At 45.9% G+C, this 18,944-nt stretch overlaps 1 protein-coding gene across 6 annotated transcripts in view; it reads right to left on the reverse strand.

Moving 5' to 3' along the window:
* adgrv1 (adhesion G protein-coupled receptor V1) overlaps positions 1-18,944 on the reverse strand; it is a 986,427-nt gene that overhangs the window by 757,027 nt on the left and 210,456 nt on the right. For all 6 annotated transcript variants that reach the window (XR_015078534.1, XM_085989059.1, XM_085989068.1 and 3 more), the window contains 4 exons: positions 10,162-10,291; positions 9,417-9,497; positions 2,652-2,791; positions 1,819-2,425 (listed from right to left, as the gene is read on the reverse strand). Coding sequence is in view for 5 of the 6 variants with exons in the window: in XM_085989059.1 (XP_085845185.1) it covers positions 1,819-2,425; positions 2,652-2,791; positions 9,417-9,497; positions 10,162-10,291 (958 nt within the window). In the remaining variant the exon portion in view is untranslated. The remainder of the gene's footprint in view (positions 1-1,818; positions 2,426-2,651; positions 2,792-9,416; positions 9,498-10,161; positions 10,292-18,944) is intronic.

The following is an 18,944-nucleotide window of genomic DNA, read 5'->3' on the forward strand; positions in this document are numbered from 1 at the left end:
GTACAAGGCAGGAAGAAAGTGGTGGAAACCCAATGCAACAAGTCCACACTGCTTTCCGATGGTGGGTTCCACCTCTATCCCATCAGAATGTATGGCCAGCAGCCGTGGAAGAGAATATATATATATCTCCCACCTTGTCTACTGCAATTGATCGCTCTATGGTTTAAAGCTTAAGCTCCTCCCCACCCCACCACCACAGGCATAACAACTCCGGACACCAGAAACGCACCAACACTCCTAGCAGCCAGCAATTGATGGGAAATAAGTCATAATACATAATCCTGTTCTTTGCATTTCACTACAATATGCCCACACATACTCAGGCAAACATATTGTATGACTGGCGTAACCTCCAGTGCAAAACTTTGAACGTGGTATCATATCGCAGGGAACCAGCAGATTTGTTCCCTACACAACTTTCCTCCCCTGCCTACTGCAGTTACACCAGGAAGCCACCATAAATCACAGTAAAATCTTTCACACAAAGATAATTTCAATAGATTAACCAATGCCTCAACAATGGGCCTGAATTTGCAATCGGAGGTTTCCCGCGGGCGAATGCCTCCAATCATCAAAAAATCTATGCATTTACCAGGTGGTTCAGGAGATACGGAGGCTTGCGATCCTGGGCCTCTCCTGGTAGAAATGTTTGCAAGGGCCCCTGGGATCACATGTGCCAGCCCAATCAATGAAAGAAGGGAATCCCCATTCATACTTATGGGAATTCTGTATGTACGGAACTGTCATAAGTATGAATGGGGATGACTTAAAAATACACAAACATATGAATTAATTTTTTTTAAATTACATATATAAAATTAATTAAAATGGTATTTAATTAAATACTTTAAACAAAAATGTAATTTTCTGATTTTTTTTTAATGTTTTAACGGGGCTAAATATAAACTTACTTTCTTGGATAGGGTTTTTAATGTATAAGTGAGTGATAAAATTTTATTTTTCTATTTTTTAAAACTCTTATTGAGGTAACCAGGCGTAAGAATTTCACGGCCTTTCAGCGGGCAGAAGTTGGGCAAATAACCTTTCTCCCGGGGATGCGGAGGATCTGTGAAAAAGATTCTTGACAGATTGCAAGTGCCGGGTTTTAGTGCATGCGCTTCGCACCTCGTACGCACCCATAGGAGTCGCAAAATACAGCCCAATGAGTCAATGCTTTCTGAAAGTGGGTGAGAGAAAGTTGGCACCAAATGTAAAGAAATAAAAAAGTAAATATTAGACAGAAGGCTAATTCGTCATCTTGGCCCATTAATGGATTAAGCACATTGCAACTGGATGAGCTTTATCTTATAATCATGATCAAACACTAACCCAATAAAAGGGATATGTTCAACCTCAGTGCAATGTGGAACTCTAGCTTCTGCAAGTTGTTGATTTTGGGAGGTGTATTCTGTTTGTGCAAAGTAAAAAGCAGACTACGTATGTAGCCCAGTTACAACAATTTGTATTACACAAATAAAAATAAACCTTTTTAGGTAGCTTGGTGGCATAGGAGGTTGCTGATGGCCATGTCACAAATGTGCTCACTTGATTCCACAAATGACAAGCTTCTGATCTCACCTGGACAATTCTTCATGGAGGGAGGAAAAAAAACCAAAGGTGAGGTAGACCAGACAACACCTGCATGACATCATTTACAGAGTGGCATTGACAGAGGTGTGGGTGCAGGTCTACCTAACTTTCAGGTTTCCAAGAGGGAATGGTATATGGTATACAGAGGAGGAAGGCAATAACTTAAAAAAACGTGAACAATAAAACAAAATGCAATAAAAATCTAATCAACCATTTTGGGTTACTCACTTGGTCTGTCCTGTTCCTCTTTCAGCAGCACAACATTATGCAACTGGACAAACACAGACTCTGGCTGCTCAGGTTCTACATCATCCAGTATGGGAATGGTTACATTAGCTTCTATTTGATTGGCTTCAAAGATTACTGACCCAGATATGGCAAGGTAATCACTTTCTTCTGTTGCCCTAGCAATGAAATATGGCAGATCAGTTGACTTTGTGTTATCCACAGTTGAGTACGTGACTATGGCAATACCCATGAATCCATTTAACCGCTCAATTGTCACAGTCACATTCTGGTCCTGCTCTTCAACTCTGACTGGTCGACTTCTTCCCGAAAAGATGAACACACCATAGGGGTCATCATTAGCTAGAACTGTCAAGGTAGCATTTGTTAGAATTCCCAGGCGACCTTTGGAAACATTACTGATGTAAACCATAAACTCTTCGTCCAATTCTGGAACTTCATCCGAAGCCACCTGCAGCACAATGTTGGCCAGAGTTTGTCCTATTTCGAAGATGACATTGCCATGGATATTGACCAAATTATTGTAAGGATCAGAGACAACTTCCCAAAATAAAGTAGCCTGGGACAGGGCACCACCAGCACGTACAACCTAAAAATTTAAACAACTTATTAAACTCTTAAATTGTATATAGCAGATTGTCAATTTTAGAGCTTTATCAATGAATTTCACAAAGTAATGGCACTACAATGTATTGACAAATTTAACACTGCAAACTAAGCATCTTACTCGCCAACATATTTTTATGTTTTAGCACAATTTCTATTTTTAATCTCAAAATAAAATGGTTAGATAACAGGCAAGATAAATTACTGACCTGCAATAAAACAATATCATGACCCCCTTCGGGTTCTGTACCATTCATATGCAAAGAGTCATTGCTGAACTGGAACACTCCATAGGCATCATCAGAGGCATCAATAGTCACTATGATTTCAGATGCTATCCCAAGGCTGGCTGCAAATCAATTCAATTGAATGAGTGGCACTTTAATCTTCTCACTGCTAATTGTTTTTGGGCTATTCATGTTATCAGACATACCTACTGACATTTATGAAATAACTTCCATTGTAAGAATGTGTAAGACATTTTTTTTTAAATAAACAATCTTAGAACTTGTTTTAACAAAAAAAAAAGTTGGTTACGGCACTGAGACTAGAATTTCTGGGGTTATGGGAAGAATGGAAAAGAGGCAGGAATTCGAGGTGGGACCCAGTGCCTCTTTAAATTTTGTTGGAGACAGAGTAAGTGAGCAGATCTTCTACCTGTCCCCACATCAAGGGGTCATATCAAGGGACTTCCTGACCTACTCCAAAAATTGTGTCCTGTAAACCTGAGGAGAACTCACAGCAGCTGAGAACTGGTGCAAGTCCCAATGAGATCTTTTGAAAGCCCCAAACGTTTAACAAACGACAATATAGTAATCCAGAGGCCGAGACTGATATAATAAGTTAAAATCCCACCATAACAATTTGAGAATTTGAATTCCATTTAAAAAAAATAATCTGGATGTTTAAAAAAAATGGTATCAGTAAAAAAATGACCATGAAGCTAGTGGATTGTCCTAAAAAACCAAGTGATCTTTAGCGAAGGAAACCCGGCATCCTTACCCAGTGTGGTCTATATGTGACGCCAGTCACACACCAACATGGTTGACTCTTAACTGCCCTGTGAAGTGGCCTAGCAAGCAACTTAGTGGTAGCAAATCACTGGTTTGCTGTTTCATGACCAGAAAGCAACCCATTACCACCTTCTAAGGATAACAATAAATGTCAACCTTGCAGACAAATGGCCATATCCCGAGAATGAATTAAAAAAAGCAAACAATTCCTTTGTATTAACACACAGAGACATAAGGAATTTGGAAGGCTGCTAGTGAAGTTTTAAGTTACTTGATACTTAATCATTCTTCGTTGGGGGTCAAGGAGAAATTCTGCATTGCTTTTTCTAAGCAGATTAAGTTTTTGTGGTAGGGTAGATTACATATGGTCTATGGGAAAAAATGGGTTTTATATGGATCAAATACTCTTGTTATTGTTCTATGCTTTAAAAAAAATAATATTCTATGTATTACCCAACACTGTCACCGACAACATGACAATCCCACAACTTGTAGTAACAATTCATGTTATTAAAAGGTGTGGTTTAGTGTAATGAAAACTGCCAGAAGCTAAGGTAAATCAATAGTATACATCCCCTAAGAATGAAAACTGCAGTCTGAAAAAACAGCACAAAAATAGCACGTGACAAAGAAACTGAAAAAGTAGGAGTTAAGCCAAAACATCAATACAATACAGTTCTGTGGTTGAATTGTTTACAGTTTCAATGCAGTGATATTTATTGGAAATCTTTTAGTTACTCAGTAATATCAACTGCTATTGCAGTTCTTCAAATTTCTCCAACACTTTCCTCCCAAGCTCCATCCTATAACTTCAACTCATCCAGAACTCTGCAGGCAACGCTCTGTTCTGTATCAAGTACCCCTGACCTGTCACATCTGTCCTTGCCATATTTTTCACATCACACAGTGCAATCTCCCTACCCTACATCCTGCTTGCATTCTTTGTTCTTTCAACTCTAGCCTTCTGTATGTCCCCTCTCTTTCCAATCCAGTATCACTGTCAGAGCCATCAGACATCTCATCGGCACATTTTGGAATTATCTACCGAAACCACTCTGGAATTATCTTCAAGAAAATGCTCTATCTGTTCCCCCATCTTCAAAACTTCCTTAGAACCTACCTCCTTAACTGCATTTGGATACCTCTCTTTTTCCACATCTCCTGCTTAGGTCTGACCCCCGCTTAGATAAGCATATTATCTAACTCCTAAAAGTGCATCTATATATAATCTAACATGAAGTAGGACTCCCAACATCTCCACTGACAAATTTGTCTCCAAAAAGCTCAGTTTCATCTTTCCTGCAAAACACTCCTCTTACCACCAACAATCCTTAACTTTCTGTAAAGCCCATTCTATTTGAAACTTGAATACTTTTCTAATATCTGCAGGCGATCTTCTAGCATCTCTATCACACTTCCAGACAGGATACAAGATATCTGATAGGCAATCTTTCTCTCACCTCTAAACTCCAATCTCTCTCTTTAATGTAAATGTTTTAGCTTCTATAGTTTGTTCATTTCTTCCTGCTAAATTCTATACATGCTATCCTCCATGCTCCTCTTCTCTCTGCATGTTTGCTGTGTTGAAATACAGAGTCATCATACTTACCTTTCACTCCAAATCATTATTTCCAATGACCTCAAAACGGAAACTCTTTACTTCCCTCTGTTTTCCTTGCTCTTACATTTGAGAGGCTTTTAAAACCCAAATTTGGAGTAACTTTACTATTTTTCAGTTCTAGTTATGGATCTACACCTGAAACGTTTACCTATCATTACTCTTCAATGATAGGTCCACTGTGTACTTCCAGCATACTCTGCTTTTATTTCAGTTTTCCAGCACTGAGTTCTTTTCAAATCCCGAGTTACCTTGTCTTCTCTATTCTTTTCAAACTCCAGGATTAATTTTTCTATCTTATCACTGCAACCTCCCTCCTCCCTGTATTCCTACTTGCATCTTTCATTCTTCCAACTCTAGTCTACCATGGGTCCTTCACTCCACTATCACTGGCAGAGTCTACCGCCATCTCACATGCTCGTTTTACTGGAATTCCTTTAGTAAACCACTCTAACTTTGTTACATCTTTCCCCATCTTTAAAAGCTTCCTTAAAATCTATCGCTTATCTACATTTAGTCCTTCATTTCACAGGGAGACAAATAATTAACAAAAACATTAAACAAATTAATTCCATTTATCCAGAGACAGCAAAATCGTTTGGAAAAATCAATCTTCTGATAACAAGATCAGAAAATTTAGTGCTACAGGAATATAATCATGATTCCAAAAACTCAGTAGCCGAGACTAGCAGAACGTGAATACAGGGTAAATGGGCATGCACAATCTAGTGATTTGAAAATTGATACAGGTGCCAGATGTTTATAACTTATGTAAGGGTGAGAAAAGACCATCACGCCTATTAGTGCTCACCTCGTGCACCATCCACCCCAATCACTAGTGATGCTAACTAAGGAACTAAAAGTAAACAGCATAGGAAAGGTTGAACAAACATAAACGATATAGGTAAAAAACGGAATGAGGTCCTAAAAGCTGAATATAGGGAGTTAGGAGGTAAATTAAAAAATAGGACCTCAAAGGTAGTAATCTCAGGATTGTTACCAGTGCCACGTGCTAGTCAGAGTAGAAATAGAAGGATATTTCAGCTGAATACGTGGCTAGAGGAATGGTGCAAGGGGGAGGGATTCAAATTCCTGGGACATTGGAACTGGTTCTGGGGGAGGTGGGACCAGTACAAACTGGACGGTTTGCACCTGGGCGGGACCGGGACCAATGTCCTAGGGGGAGTGTTTCCTAGTGCTGTTGGGGAGGGTTTAAACTAAAATGGCAGGGGGCTGGGAGCCTGTGCAGGGAGACAGAGGAAAGGGAAGCAAGGATAGAAACAAAAGACAGGAAGGAGAAAAGGAAAAGTGGAAGGCAAAGAAATCAAGGGTGTAAATCAAACAGTGCTACAGTAAATAATAATTCTAAAAGGACTAAGAGTGTTAAAAAAACAAGCCTGAAGGCTTTGTGTATTAATGCGAGGAGCATTTGTAATAAGGTGGATGAATTAGCTGCGCAAATAGATGTAAACGGATATGATGTAATTGGAATTACGGAGACATGGCTCCAGGGTGATCAAGGCTGGGTATTCAACATCCAGGGGTATTCAATATTCAGGAAGGACAGGGAAAAAGGAAAAGGAGGTGGGGTAGCATTGCTGGTTAAAGAGGAGATTAACACAATAGTAAGGAAGGATATTAGCTCTGATGATGTGGAATCCGTATGGGTAGAGCTGAGAAATACCAAGGAGAAGAAAACGTTAGTGGAAGTTGTATACAGACCCCCAAACAGTAATGCTGAGATTAGTGATGACATTAAATGGGAAATTAGAGATGCGTGCAGTAAGGTCACAGCAGTTATCGTGGGTGACTTTAATCTACATATAGATTGGGCTAACCAAATTAGTAACAATACTGTGGAACAGGAATTCCTAGAGTGTATACGGGATGGTTTCCTGGACCAATGTGTCGAGGAACCAACTAGAGATCAGGCCATCTTAGACTGGGTATTATTTAATGAGAAAGGATTAATTAGCAATGTTGTTGTGCGAGGCCCCTTGGGGAGGAGAGATCATAATATGATAGAATTCTTCATTAAGATGGAGCGTGAAGTAGTTGACACAGAGACTAGGGTCCTGAATTTAAACAAAGGAAACTACGATGGTATGAGGTGCCAGTTGGCTAAGATGGATTGAGGAACGTTACTGAAAGGGTTGACGGTGGATAGGCAATGGCAAACATTTAAAGATCACATGGATGAACGACAGAATTTGTTCATCCCTGTTTGGCATAAAAATAAAACAAAAAAGTTGACTCAACCGTGGCTAACAAGGGAAATTAGGGATAGCACAGGATCCAAGGAGAGGACATATAAATTGGCCAGAAAAAGCAGCAAAACTGAGGATTGGGAGCAATTTAGGATTCAGCAAAGGAGGACAAAGGGATTAATTAAGATGGGGAAAATAGAATATGAGAGTAAGCTTTCAGGGAACATAAAAACTGACTGTAAAAGCTTCTATAGATATGTGAAGAGAAAAAGATTGGTGAAGTCAAGCGTAGGTCCCTTGCAGTCAGAATCAGGGGAATTTATAATGGGGAACAAAGAAATGGCTGACCAATTAAATATATACTTTGGTTCTCTCTTCACAAAGGAGGACACAAATAACCTTCCAGAGATTTCGGGGAACATAGGGTCTAATGAGAGGGAGGAATTGAATGAAATCAGTATTTGTAGGGAAATGGTGTTAGGGAAATTGATGGGATTCAAGGCCGATAAATCCCCAGGGCCTGATAATCTACATCCTAGGGTACTTAAGGAAGTGGCCCTAGAAATAGTAGATGCATTGCTAGTCATCTTCCAAAATTCTATCGACTCTGGAGTAGTTCCCATGGATTGGAGGGTAGCTAATGTAACCCCACTATTTAAAAAAGGTGGTAGAGAGAAAACGGGGAATTATAGACCGGTAAGCCTGACATCAGTAGTGGGGAAAATGCTAGAGTCCATTATAAAAGATGTAATATCAGAGCACTTGGAAAACAGTGACAGGATCGGACAAAGTCAACATGGATTTACAAAAGGTAAATCATGCTTGACTAATCTACTGGAATTTTTTGAGGATGTAACTGGTAGAATAGATAAGGGAGAACCAGTGGATGTGATGTATTTGGACTTTCAGAAGGCTTTCGATAAGGTCCCGCATAAGAGATTGGCGTGCAAAGTTAAAGCATATGGGATTGGGGGTAAGGTACTGACTTGGATAGAGAACTGGTTGGCAGACAGGAAGCAAAGAGTTGGAATAAACGGGTCTTTTTCCAAGTGGCAGGCAATGACTAGCGGGGTACCGCAGGGATCGGTGCTAGGACCCCAGCTATTCACAATATATATGAATGATCTAGACGAGGGAACTAGATGTAATATCTCCAAGTTTGCAGACGACACAAAGCTGGGTGGGCATGTGTGCTGTGAGGAGGGTGCAGAGAAACTCCAGTATGATTTGGACAGGTTGGGTGATTGGGCAGATGCATGGCAGATGCAGTATAATGTGGATAAATGCGAGGTTATCCACTTTGGTGGCAAAAACAGGAAGACAGATTATTTTCTGAACGGCAATAGATTGGGAAAAGGGGAAGTGCAACGAGACCTGGGTGTCCTTGTGCACCAGTCGCTGAAGGTAAGCATGCAGGTGCAGCAGGTGGTTAGCAGGTGGTTAAGAAGGCAAATGGTATGTTGGCCTTCATAGCAAGAGGATTTGAGTACAGGAGCAAGGATGTCTTGCTGCAGTTGTACAGGGCCTTGGTGAGACCACACCTTGAGTATTGTGTGCAATTTTGGTCGCCTTATCTGAGGAAGGATGTTCTTGCCATGGAGAGAGTGCAGCGAAGATTCACCAGACTGATACCTGGGATGGCAGGAATGACGTATGAAGAGAGATTGAGTCGATTAGGCTTATATTCGCTAGAGTTTAGAAGAATGAGAGGGGATCTCATTGAAACCTATAAAATTCTAACAGGACTAGACAGACTAGATGCAGGAAGGATGTTCCCCATGGCAGGGGTGTCCAGAACCAGGGGTGACAGTCTAAGGATAAGGGGTAAGCCATTTAGGACTGAGATGAGGAGGAATTTCTTCACCCAGAGAGTGGTGAACCTGTGGAATTCTCTACCACAGAAGGCAGCAGAGGCCAACTTATTAAATATATTCAAGAAGGAGTTAGATATATTTCTTAAGGCTAAAGGGATCAAGGGATATGGGGAGAAAGCAGGGACAGGGTACTGAATTTGGATGATCAGCCATGATCTCATTAAATGGCAGAACAGGCTCGAGGGGCCGAATGGCCTACTCCTGCTCCTATCTTCTATGTTTCTATGTTTCTATAAATACATGATAGACAATAGGTTCTTACCACGTACGTGGAAAGCTGGAAGGAAGAACTCCACCTCACCATCACCACTACCGCTGGTACTTATGCCAAAGAGATCAGCCACTTCAGAAATAAACACACAGTACATTCATACACACAAAAAAACAGATAAAGCAATGAACAAGTGAAAATGAACCGCTAACGCAGCTGAAAGATCAGGCAGAACCTTTTTTATAAGATAAAGCAATTTTATTTTAAACCAAAATAGTTAATAATCACAGCACATATCGCGTTCAACTATTTGCGGAGTATAAATGCCCTACAGTCTTTCCCATTACCTTGAAAAGATTTACAGTTTGGGTAGAAAAACAGAAATTAAGCTGGAATTACGCACACAACACAAATGAGGTAGATTTTAACAAGCTCCAACATTACAAGTGTGCCACATGCAGGCAATTGCTTTTGATTTCAGACATAAGAAACCTTCCCACAATTTTGTGGCCTGGACAAAATGAAGTGACATGAGGACACTTATTACATAGTTAGAAACTACACACACCATAACAAGGTGTAGCTTCGATTGGAAACTCACCATGTGGAAACTGGTGAACCTTTATCCTACAGAATTATGACAAGAGCTAATTGCAGTTATAATTATCTTGCCTTAATCTTTTATCTTAAAATTATATTAAATTGAAAAATGAGCCCTTTGTTCCTGCGCATTAACAAATCTAAGGAATGCAAATATTCGTTGTTGTGTACCAGAAATGTTGCTATTGATCCTCACCTCCTCTTTGTGAGTTCAGAAGCACCACCTTAAAGCTGTTTGGCAGTTCAGGAACAGAATCATCAGTGATATTTACAATGATGTATTTATATTGCTCTCCAGGCTTAAAATCCAGAGTGCCTGCTGTATCCTAGAAAACAATTTAAATGTATTAGTAATTTCTCAGTACTCCACAGTTCTAGACTATGTGATGACCAGATACTAATCCAAATGATGAAAGCCATCCATTATCTAAGGATAGTGGGGATCACACAAGAAATCATTTTAATCCAGTTAATGAGACAACTGGGCCCTGATTTTCTCCCAGCCGTCAGGCGGGTTTTCAGGCGGGCGGGGGCTAAAAATCGCAGAAATAGGGGGTCGCGACCCCCCCCCCCGCCTGATTCCCCGCCCCGTCTGACTTTCGGACCGCCGTTTCTCTCCGACCCAAATCAGTCCCGCCCGCCACTGGCGGGACTGGCCGTCGGGACCCTAATCAGCAATTATTGGCATGTTTAATGCCATTTTAAGGGGCCCTTGCTATTTTCAAGGGTTCCCCACGCTAAACATGCCTGCGGGGAACCCCGCTGATGAAACCTGGCGTGAAGCATCCCGGCTTGCTTGCTCTCAGCTGCAGGTCATTCGAGAAAGCTGAGATTTAATCGGAGAGCATTTGTATGTTGAAGGACCTTGTTGTTGCAGGCTTGGGCTACTTGTTCAAGGCTTAGGCACAGCTGTGGAAGGTTGGAGCCTAACACACTTCTCCAATGTGATCTCCTGGGAAGCCCCTCTCGCCACCCTCACTCAGCACTTCCTCAGCGGAGGCATCTACCAGAAGCATGGGACGCCTTTTTTTCATTCCCTTCTTGCCATTACAGGATCTCCAGCAGCAGAGGCAGCAGCAGCAGAACCAGGAACAGCAGGTTCAGCAACAGGAGCACCAGGCTGCTGCTCACTCACCTGAAGCTGCACAGGCCATAAGGGGCCAGCGCTTGGAAGTGGCTTGAGAGCACCTTGCTGCGCATTAGGGGGCTATGGGGACCCGTTTCTGCACTGGCAGTCCTACTCAGAAGGACTTCCATGAAGGTCTGGTTTCTCTGTTCAATAGATGGCCATCGCTCCTCAAGAGATGTCATTCTCTTATGAGCACGCACCATGTTTTCCATACCCTGGTGACTTATCTCCTCCATGGAGGTTGCCAGCCTTTCCATGGTGATGCGTTCATGCGCCAATGTCTCCACAAAAGCTCTGTTCATGGTCGCTATGGACTCCTCCATTCGCCCCACACTCGCAGCGACCCTGGAGACAAAACCTGCCAGAGACTCCTGCATCTGTGCATGGAGATCCATCACCTCTTCTCTTGCGGATGGACCCAGAGGCAGAGGGTCGACATGCAGCGCAGCTGAGCTGAGTTGGCAGAGTCCTGCGCCCTCCGACGAGGACTCTCCACTGCTGTCCCTGTCTCCACAATCTGCTGAGGCTCACTTGTGAGCTGTGAAACACCAGGTGACAACACTACTCTATGTCCCGAAGGTCCCCCCGAGGTTTGAGTGTCTGCGCTGGTGCTGGGTGCGCTTACTTCTGCTGACGCTGCGCCCTCAGAGGTTGGAGCTTCCTCTGAGGAGTCTGGCTGCACAGCCTCTTCCTCCTCCACAGTGGGGACGGGGGCTCTGGATGGTCCTGTGGGGGAGTAGAGGAAGGAGTTAGAGATGTGATGCCAAGGTTACATGCACATTGGAGTTGGCAGAAGTTCATAAGTCCAAATGATGTAGCTTCAGAATCATAACAGCGACTCATGCTATGTCAATGAGAGAGATGGCAAACTATTCTGTCACCAGCTTGCGGGACTGCCCCCCTCTCTCCTTCCCCAGCTTCCGCGGCCACATCAGCCCCAACAATTTCCAGCACTCCTTCCTCCCAGGGGGTCAGGTGAGCTACTGAGGGTGGGCCTCCTCCAGTCCTGGCTCGCTCTCTGTTGTGAGTTCTCTTTTCCTGCAATGAGGGAGACAAGTGGAGTTTGAGAGAGAAGGAAGGAGTGAGTGCAGAGATTGCATAGCATAGATACTTAGAGGGAGACAAAGATGGTGTGAGGTTGCAAGACCAAGGGCCCTCCCTGTGTGTTGTCAGCTGTGTTCAAAGCATCATAGTGAGAGGGAATGTGAGGGCTGCATAGTGGAATAGTTATGTGAATGTGAGCATAGAGAGAGAGGGAATGGGTAAGGGTGCATGGATGTGACTATGAAGTGGGATGTGGAGGAAGAGAGTGCTAAAGCTGAGTGCTGGTGGGGAAAGGCAATGGGGATCAGGCTGAGGGTGTTGGAAACTTCATTCTTACTTTTCCTGTATGGTGAAGGTCATGGAATCGTTTCCAACACTGTATCCAGGTTCTTCTGGTGACTCCCAGCGAGTTGACATCTGCTGACACCTGCATCCATGCAGCCTTGGTCTCAGTGGGAGGCCTCTTCCTGCCTGACCTAGGGAAGAGGACCTCCCTGTGGGCCCTAACCCCATCCAATAATGCCTGCAGTGAAGCTTCGTTGAATTTGGAGGCAGCTCGGGGTCTGGCACTGGCCACAGCTGCTGCAGGCTCCTCTGCCATCCTGTATTTGGAAGCCAACAGAGGAAGCAATGCTTGCTGTGGACCTTGAAAGCACCGCAAATGATGACATCATACTGTGGGGCTTTCTGACTGGAAATGGACAATTAGCAAGGCTGCCCACACGCTGGAACTTAATTGGCCACTTGAGGGAAAATTGCATGCAGCTGGCTGACAAATTTTTTTTCGGGTCGGAACCCCACATTTGGGGAACCCGACCATTTCCCACACGAGCCAGAAAATCGGGCCCCTGGTCTCCAATCACTTAAAATTGCAATCTTCAAATTATACCATACGGATGCTTAATGCACGTGCATGAAATTCCTTAGTTCACTATTTTAATAGTGATGTTGATCTAGTTGCTTTAAGTGTTCATACACTAATATTTGAAGAGTATTTTCAAGGCACAAGTGTCCAGACTCTGTTCTTAAATGGAGATGCATCTATAAAACAGCTTTCACTATTCAAAGAAACTCAGCTTTTACGTCAAAAGTGTTACAGTCTTATGGGTCATTTGCTGGTCTTTTTCCTTCTATTTTCTCCACAATGTGTTTGTTGCATTAGTAGCATATTTCATATCAGTAGGCCATTCCGTAACTTTAGTCATTTGGGATTTTGACAGTAATACTGCATTGAAACTGGCAGTATTGCACCATGCATTAGATTTGGACAGTAATGCAAAAAATATCGAACCATGGCAGTAATACATTGCTAGTGGGATTAGAGTAACATTTGGATTTTACTTAATTAAAAAAAAAATTAAACTTCAAGGAACAGATATAGAGAGTTAGGTCATTTTTGTACAACAACCCTACCTGCCCATCTTCCAGTCACATTTCTCAATCCCTTCCTGAAAAGGATCCAAGGCCTAGAAATTCAGTATAGACACGTTTGGGGCGCTACAGCATGGCGTTCGCTAACTTTTGCGCCCGGCGCAACTTAGCGCCACCTTCGCCGATATTCAGTTGCATCGCCCCTAGAGGTTGCTGCTGCGCTAAAGCAGGCGATGCACGACTATCATTAGGCACTAAGCAGGCGATCTGGGGTGCAAACACCGAAGGCGGGCGCAGCGCAGGTGCAGCGAGTTGCTCGTTGAGGCCAGACAGTCAGGCGCCGGTCAGCACTTAAAGGGGGAGGGTGGAATTGCTTGGCTGCCACGCCCTGCACACTGCAGCCCTAAGGCAAGGCCTGAACACTGCTTCTGGAACAGCTCCATGCCCAGGAGAATGGAGAAGGCCAGGGAGAGAGCGCAGCGCTTCGGCGAGGGTGACCTGAGGCTGCTGGTTGGCGCAGTGGACCGCAGGCACCATATCCTCTTCCCTGAGGGTGGCAGGAGGCCGCTGCCCGCCGAATATCGGAAAGCATGGAGGGATGTGGCAAACAGGGTCACGTCCAACAGCGTGGTTGGCAGGACACCAACCCAGTGCCGGAAAAAATTCAACGACCTCACTCGGGTTGTCAGGGTGAGTACCCTTTCCAGTATCCTCCTCATCCCTGCATGTGCACCTCACTTTATGGCCAAACAGGTCTGAAAGCCCTAATGGCCAGCCCTCATCCAGCAGCTATGGGACTGTCATGAAAAGCACTTGCGCAATCAGGACTTTAGACACTGTCAGGGCTATTCGACCATGGGAGGCAGTGCGGGCAAGATCAGGGCTTGACACTGTCAGAGCTAATCGAACATGGGGGGCAGTGCGGGCAAGATCAGGGCTTGACACTGTACTTAGAGGCGGTCCTTTCTCTTGCAGGCCAAGCTGGCGCATAACAGAAGACAGCAGCGACAGACCGGGGGAGGCCGTCCTGACCTGAAACAGCTGAGCGACCTCGAGCAGCGAGTGGAGCGGATCATGGCAGGCCGGCTGAGTGGCCCCGTCGCCACTGGAGATGCTGACCCTGTTCTGGGCACCAATGGTAAGGTCATCACCTTTTTGATCTCTCCCTTTCCACTTGCGCCTCACGCCAGCATCCTTTGCCACTATCGAACCAATGCAGTGCACAGCAGCACTCATGCCTCCCTCGCTGCCGCCCTGTCCTCACTCTAAAGCAACTCTTGTGCCTCCCTGCTTTCAGGTGGTGACTCGCCAGGTGAGGAGGCGGCCCCTCAAGCTGGCACTGTGTCCGAGTCAGACATAGAGGAGGAGGAAGAGGAAGCCAGCCCATCAGGGACACCCTCAGCCGAGGCAGCCCATGGCCATGATGGTGACACGTCTTCCCTGGAGGGGAGCAGGGGGGGAAGGGTCGGAGGATAGTGGAGCTCCGGGGACCAGCGGGCTGCAGCAACGCGGGAGGGGTGGGGAAGCTCGGTGGCCTTCTCCCCGGAGGGTGAGTGCGGCCTCCAGTCCTGCTACGGTGAGCGCAGAGGAGGTGCGGCTCCTAGCGGAAATGGGCGCCCAGGCTGAGTGCAGGCACACTGAGCTCATGGCTGCAGTGGCAAGGATGCCTGACTCCATAGAGTCACTGGCAAGGAGTGTGCAGGAATTCGGGGCAGCACAGGCCAGGAGTCTGCAACAATTCAGTGCAGCACAGGCCAGGAGTCTGGAACAATTCAGTGCAGCACAGGCCAGGAGTCAGCAGGACTTCGCTGCTTCACAGGCGGCTTCTAGCCAAGTGCTCAGTCGTGCCGTGCATTCACTGGCTGCTGTCATGCAGACACAGACCAGGGCCACACGGGCACTAACTGCTGCCACACTCGCTGGATCGGCCAGGCATCGCCGGGGCACTCGTTGTGCCGCAGCAGCCCTGCAGTCTGTGCCTCAGCAGATTGCTGCGTATGCTGCAGTGCTGGCCCGTGCGCGTGCCAATGTCTCAGCCGACCAGGGAGTGCCTGTGATCTGTCAGGTTGGCAGCATTTCTGCAGCCAACACTGTCACTCCTCCATTGCAGCTGCCACCAGCTGTTGGACAGACTGCTGCCGCCCAAGCAGAGTTGGAGCAGTCAGCAGCCGGCCCCTCCAGGCCCAGAGCTGGTCCAGGCCGACCCCCAAGGGCATCTGCCATCTCACCATCTGACCCTCAGCAGCCTTCCCCCAGCCTTGCTGCAGCCACTGGGGTCCCATTGAGGAGGAGCTGCAGAGCGGGAAGGGGCCAGTCACGGAAGCGAAACGGATCACCCTCGCAGGGGAAAAAGTAGAAGGTGTGGCCAAATGTTTTGTTTTACTTGTAAAAGCCGAGACTGGTGTATTTGTTTCATATATAAAGGCCGAGACTGCTGTATTTGTTTCATATTTAAAGGCCGAGACTGGTCTATTTGTTTCATATTTAAAGGCCGAGACTGGTATATTTGTTTTACTTGTAAAGGCCGAGACTGGTGTATTTGTGTTTTTGGGGGGGGTTTCTATCCATTAGTTTGTCATGTGGGAAGGGCACAGAGGTATCATAGTAAAAAATGTTCTTAAATCGCACTGTCCATGCTTTCCTTTGGAAGTCCTGGTTGCCCTGCTCGGCTGAGGGCTTGTGGAGCGGCTACATTCATATTCTGCCATTGGCACAAGCCATTCCCTGAGAGGGGGCCTAGAACCGACTTGCAATAAGCCGCCGACGGGCGGCCCTTGCACTTTCTGCCTCCCTCCTGTGCTGGTCCTCCTCCTCCTACTCCTCCTCCTCTGGTGGTCCTCCAATGTCTGCTGGCAGTGGCTGAGTCCTGCGGATAGCCAGGTTGTGCAGCATGCAGCACACGACAATGAAATGGGAGACTCGCTCAGGCGAGTACTGTAGGGCTCCCCCGGAACGATCCAGACAGCGGAACCGTTGCTTCAGCACGCCGATTGTTTGCTCAATGTTCCTGGTTGCTTGATGGCTCTCATTGTATCCCTCTTCAGCAGGGGTGCTGGGCGCACGGAGCGGGGTCATCAGCCAGATGCACAAAGGATAGCCTTTGTCCCCGAGAAGCCATCCTCGTAGGTGAGGCTGGGCCTCGAACATGTCTGCCACAGAAGTCTGGTGCAGGATGAAGGCATCGTGGCTGCTGCCTGGAAAGCGGGCATTGACAGCTAGGATGAGCTGCCTGTGGTTACACACCAACTGCACGTTGAGCGAATGGTAGCCCTTCCAGTTGCGGTAATCCTCGGCATTCTCTAGAGGTGCCCGCAAAGCCACATGCGTGCAGTCAATGGCGCCCTGCACCATGGGGAAGCCCGCTAATGCTGCAAAGCCCATTGCACGCTGTTGCTGCTTCTCAACGGTCATGGGGAAGGAGATGAACTGACGTCTCCTTCTGAAAAGGGCATTGGTCACCTGGCAGATGCAGCAATGTACCGCAAACTGGGAGATGTTGGAAATGTCCCCAGTAGCGGATTGGAAGGAGCCGGTGGCATAGAAGTTGAGAGCCACCGTCACCTTCACTGCCACCGACAGAGACGTCCTGCTCCTCAGCTGTGGCTGCAGATCTCCGCGAAGCAGGTGGCAGATCTCAGTGACCACCGCCCTTCTGAATCGCAGCCTCCGAACACACTGCTCCTCAGACATGTTCAGATATGAGAACTGCTGGCGGTATACCCTGGGTGGGTAAGGCCTCCTTTGCCGACGCCTGTTGCCCCTTCTCCGTCTGGCCATGACTGGCACTCTCTCACGGCGTCTCTGAGCCCTTTGAATGCAATGGAGAAGCCCAACGTTTCCACCCATTGCAGCCCCCATTATATGTTTCCAATCAATGCTATGACTCTGAAGTTAAAGACAAGTGCAAAGCTGTGGCCTGAAGCCACAAGTACCTGTGCGAGTGTTGAGCCAAACCAGAAAGCTCTCTACCTTTGTCTCTCTCCAAAGATCCGTCTCTCACAAAGAAGGAGTGGTGCAAAATGGCTGCCATTTATACTGCAGGAGGAGTCCCCTTTAATTAGCGCCCCCCGCGCCCCGCAGCGACTGGGAACCGTTCCCCTCTACCAGTCGCTAGGGGCGCCAGGCACACAATAGGCCGGCGCCACTGAATTTCCGGTTTGGGGCGCACAAAGGGCGTTGCACCATGAAATGACGTCAGGATCTGCGTGCGCAGCTGAGTGCGCGCAAAGGTTTTGCGCCGCCGCTAAATCTTAACTGAAGTTCGCGAGAGGCGCAGATCGCGCTGCGCCCGGGCGCTAGCCGCTTAGCACCCCACTTCTCCTCCTCCTAAGGCGCTAGCGGCTGGCGCAAACAACTGAATTTCTAGGCCCAAGTGTCTATTATAATGTTTGCCTCAATAATCGTCCCTAATAACTTATTCCACAATCCAAATGCCCTTTGGATTAAAAACAATTCCCTGCTTACTCCTAACTTCCTCTTTTAACTTGTGTCTCTCAGTATTTACAATCTTTACCATAATGAAGCATTTGACAAGATCAATTTTCTGAAAAATCTCAAAGACATCAATTGGATAACCCCAAGAAAAAAAACAACAATAATGATAGTTTGGTCATAAAGAAAATGAACTACTGGATACTGAGTGATACATTTTTCTGTGTTTTCATTTTTAGGGCTGAGGTTCGAATCCACACTGGTCTAAGAGGTGATTTTTGTACGATGTATGTTGGCCTGAGATTGGGCCTCAGTCTCATTTGCTGTACTTGGGAAAGCTGCCGGCACCGGTCACACCTCCGCATGCAGCCCGCCCATTTTGCCTGCACGAATGTTGGGCTGGTTGTTGTTAAGTCTGTGTGTCCCAGTTATGCTTATTATAAATCACTGGACACAGACAACAAGAATAACTTTTAACAGGTCTTTACTATTCGGAGGTCAGGGCTGAACTGCCCAGCAAATCCCTACACAACACTTATATACCGGTGTGGCCACCACCGGTATTACAGTATACACCAGCCAAGAGAAAGTAGTACATCTCTTAAGGTAGTTCTCTTAAGGTGGAACAGGTTACATACACCACAATCCTCCCTTTTTAGCTTAACAGTTATATCCCCATTTAACATAACATAATAACATATATATATATACAACTTCATGCAAAACAGTTCAAAGATTCAGTCTCTGAGGAGGCCTCCTGATTCGAGTTGGATAACGCCTTTCAGGGGTCTCTGATTCTCGTTGCTGGGGTGACTCATCTAGTTGGTCTCTTATGGATTGGACATCATCATCAGGTACATTCACTTCTGAGGTAGATGCTTCAGGTTCACTAACTTCTTCCACGGTTGTCTCTGCCGTAACCATGGGTTCGACCCTTGTTCTCGATTCTACCAGTTGGTCAGCATGACGCCGTATTACATTTTCACCAATATCTACCGTGTACA

Source organism: Somniosus microcephalus, chromosome 1 (genome assembly GCF_052327205.1).
Source record: "Somniosus microcephalus isolate GS21.2 chromosome 1, FLI_Smic_1.0, whole genome shotgun sequence".
Taxonomy (NCBI): domain Eukaryota; kingdom Metazoa; phylum Chordata; class Chondrichthyes; order Squaliformes; family Somniosidae; genus Somniosus; species Somniosus microcephalus.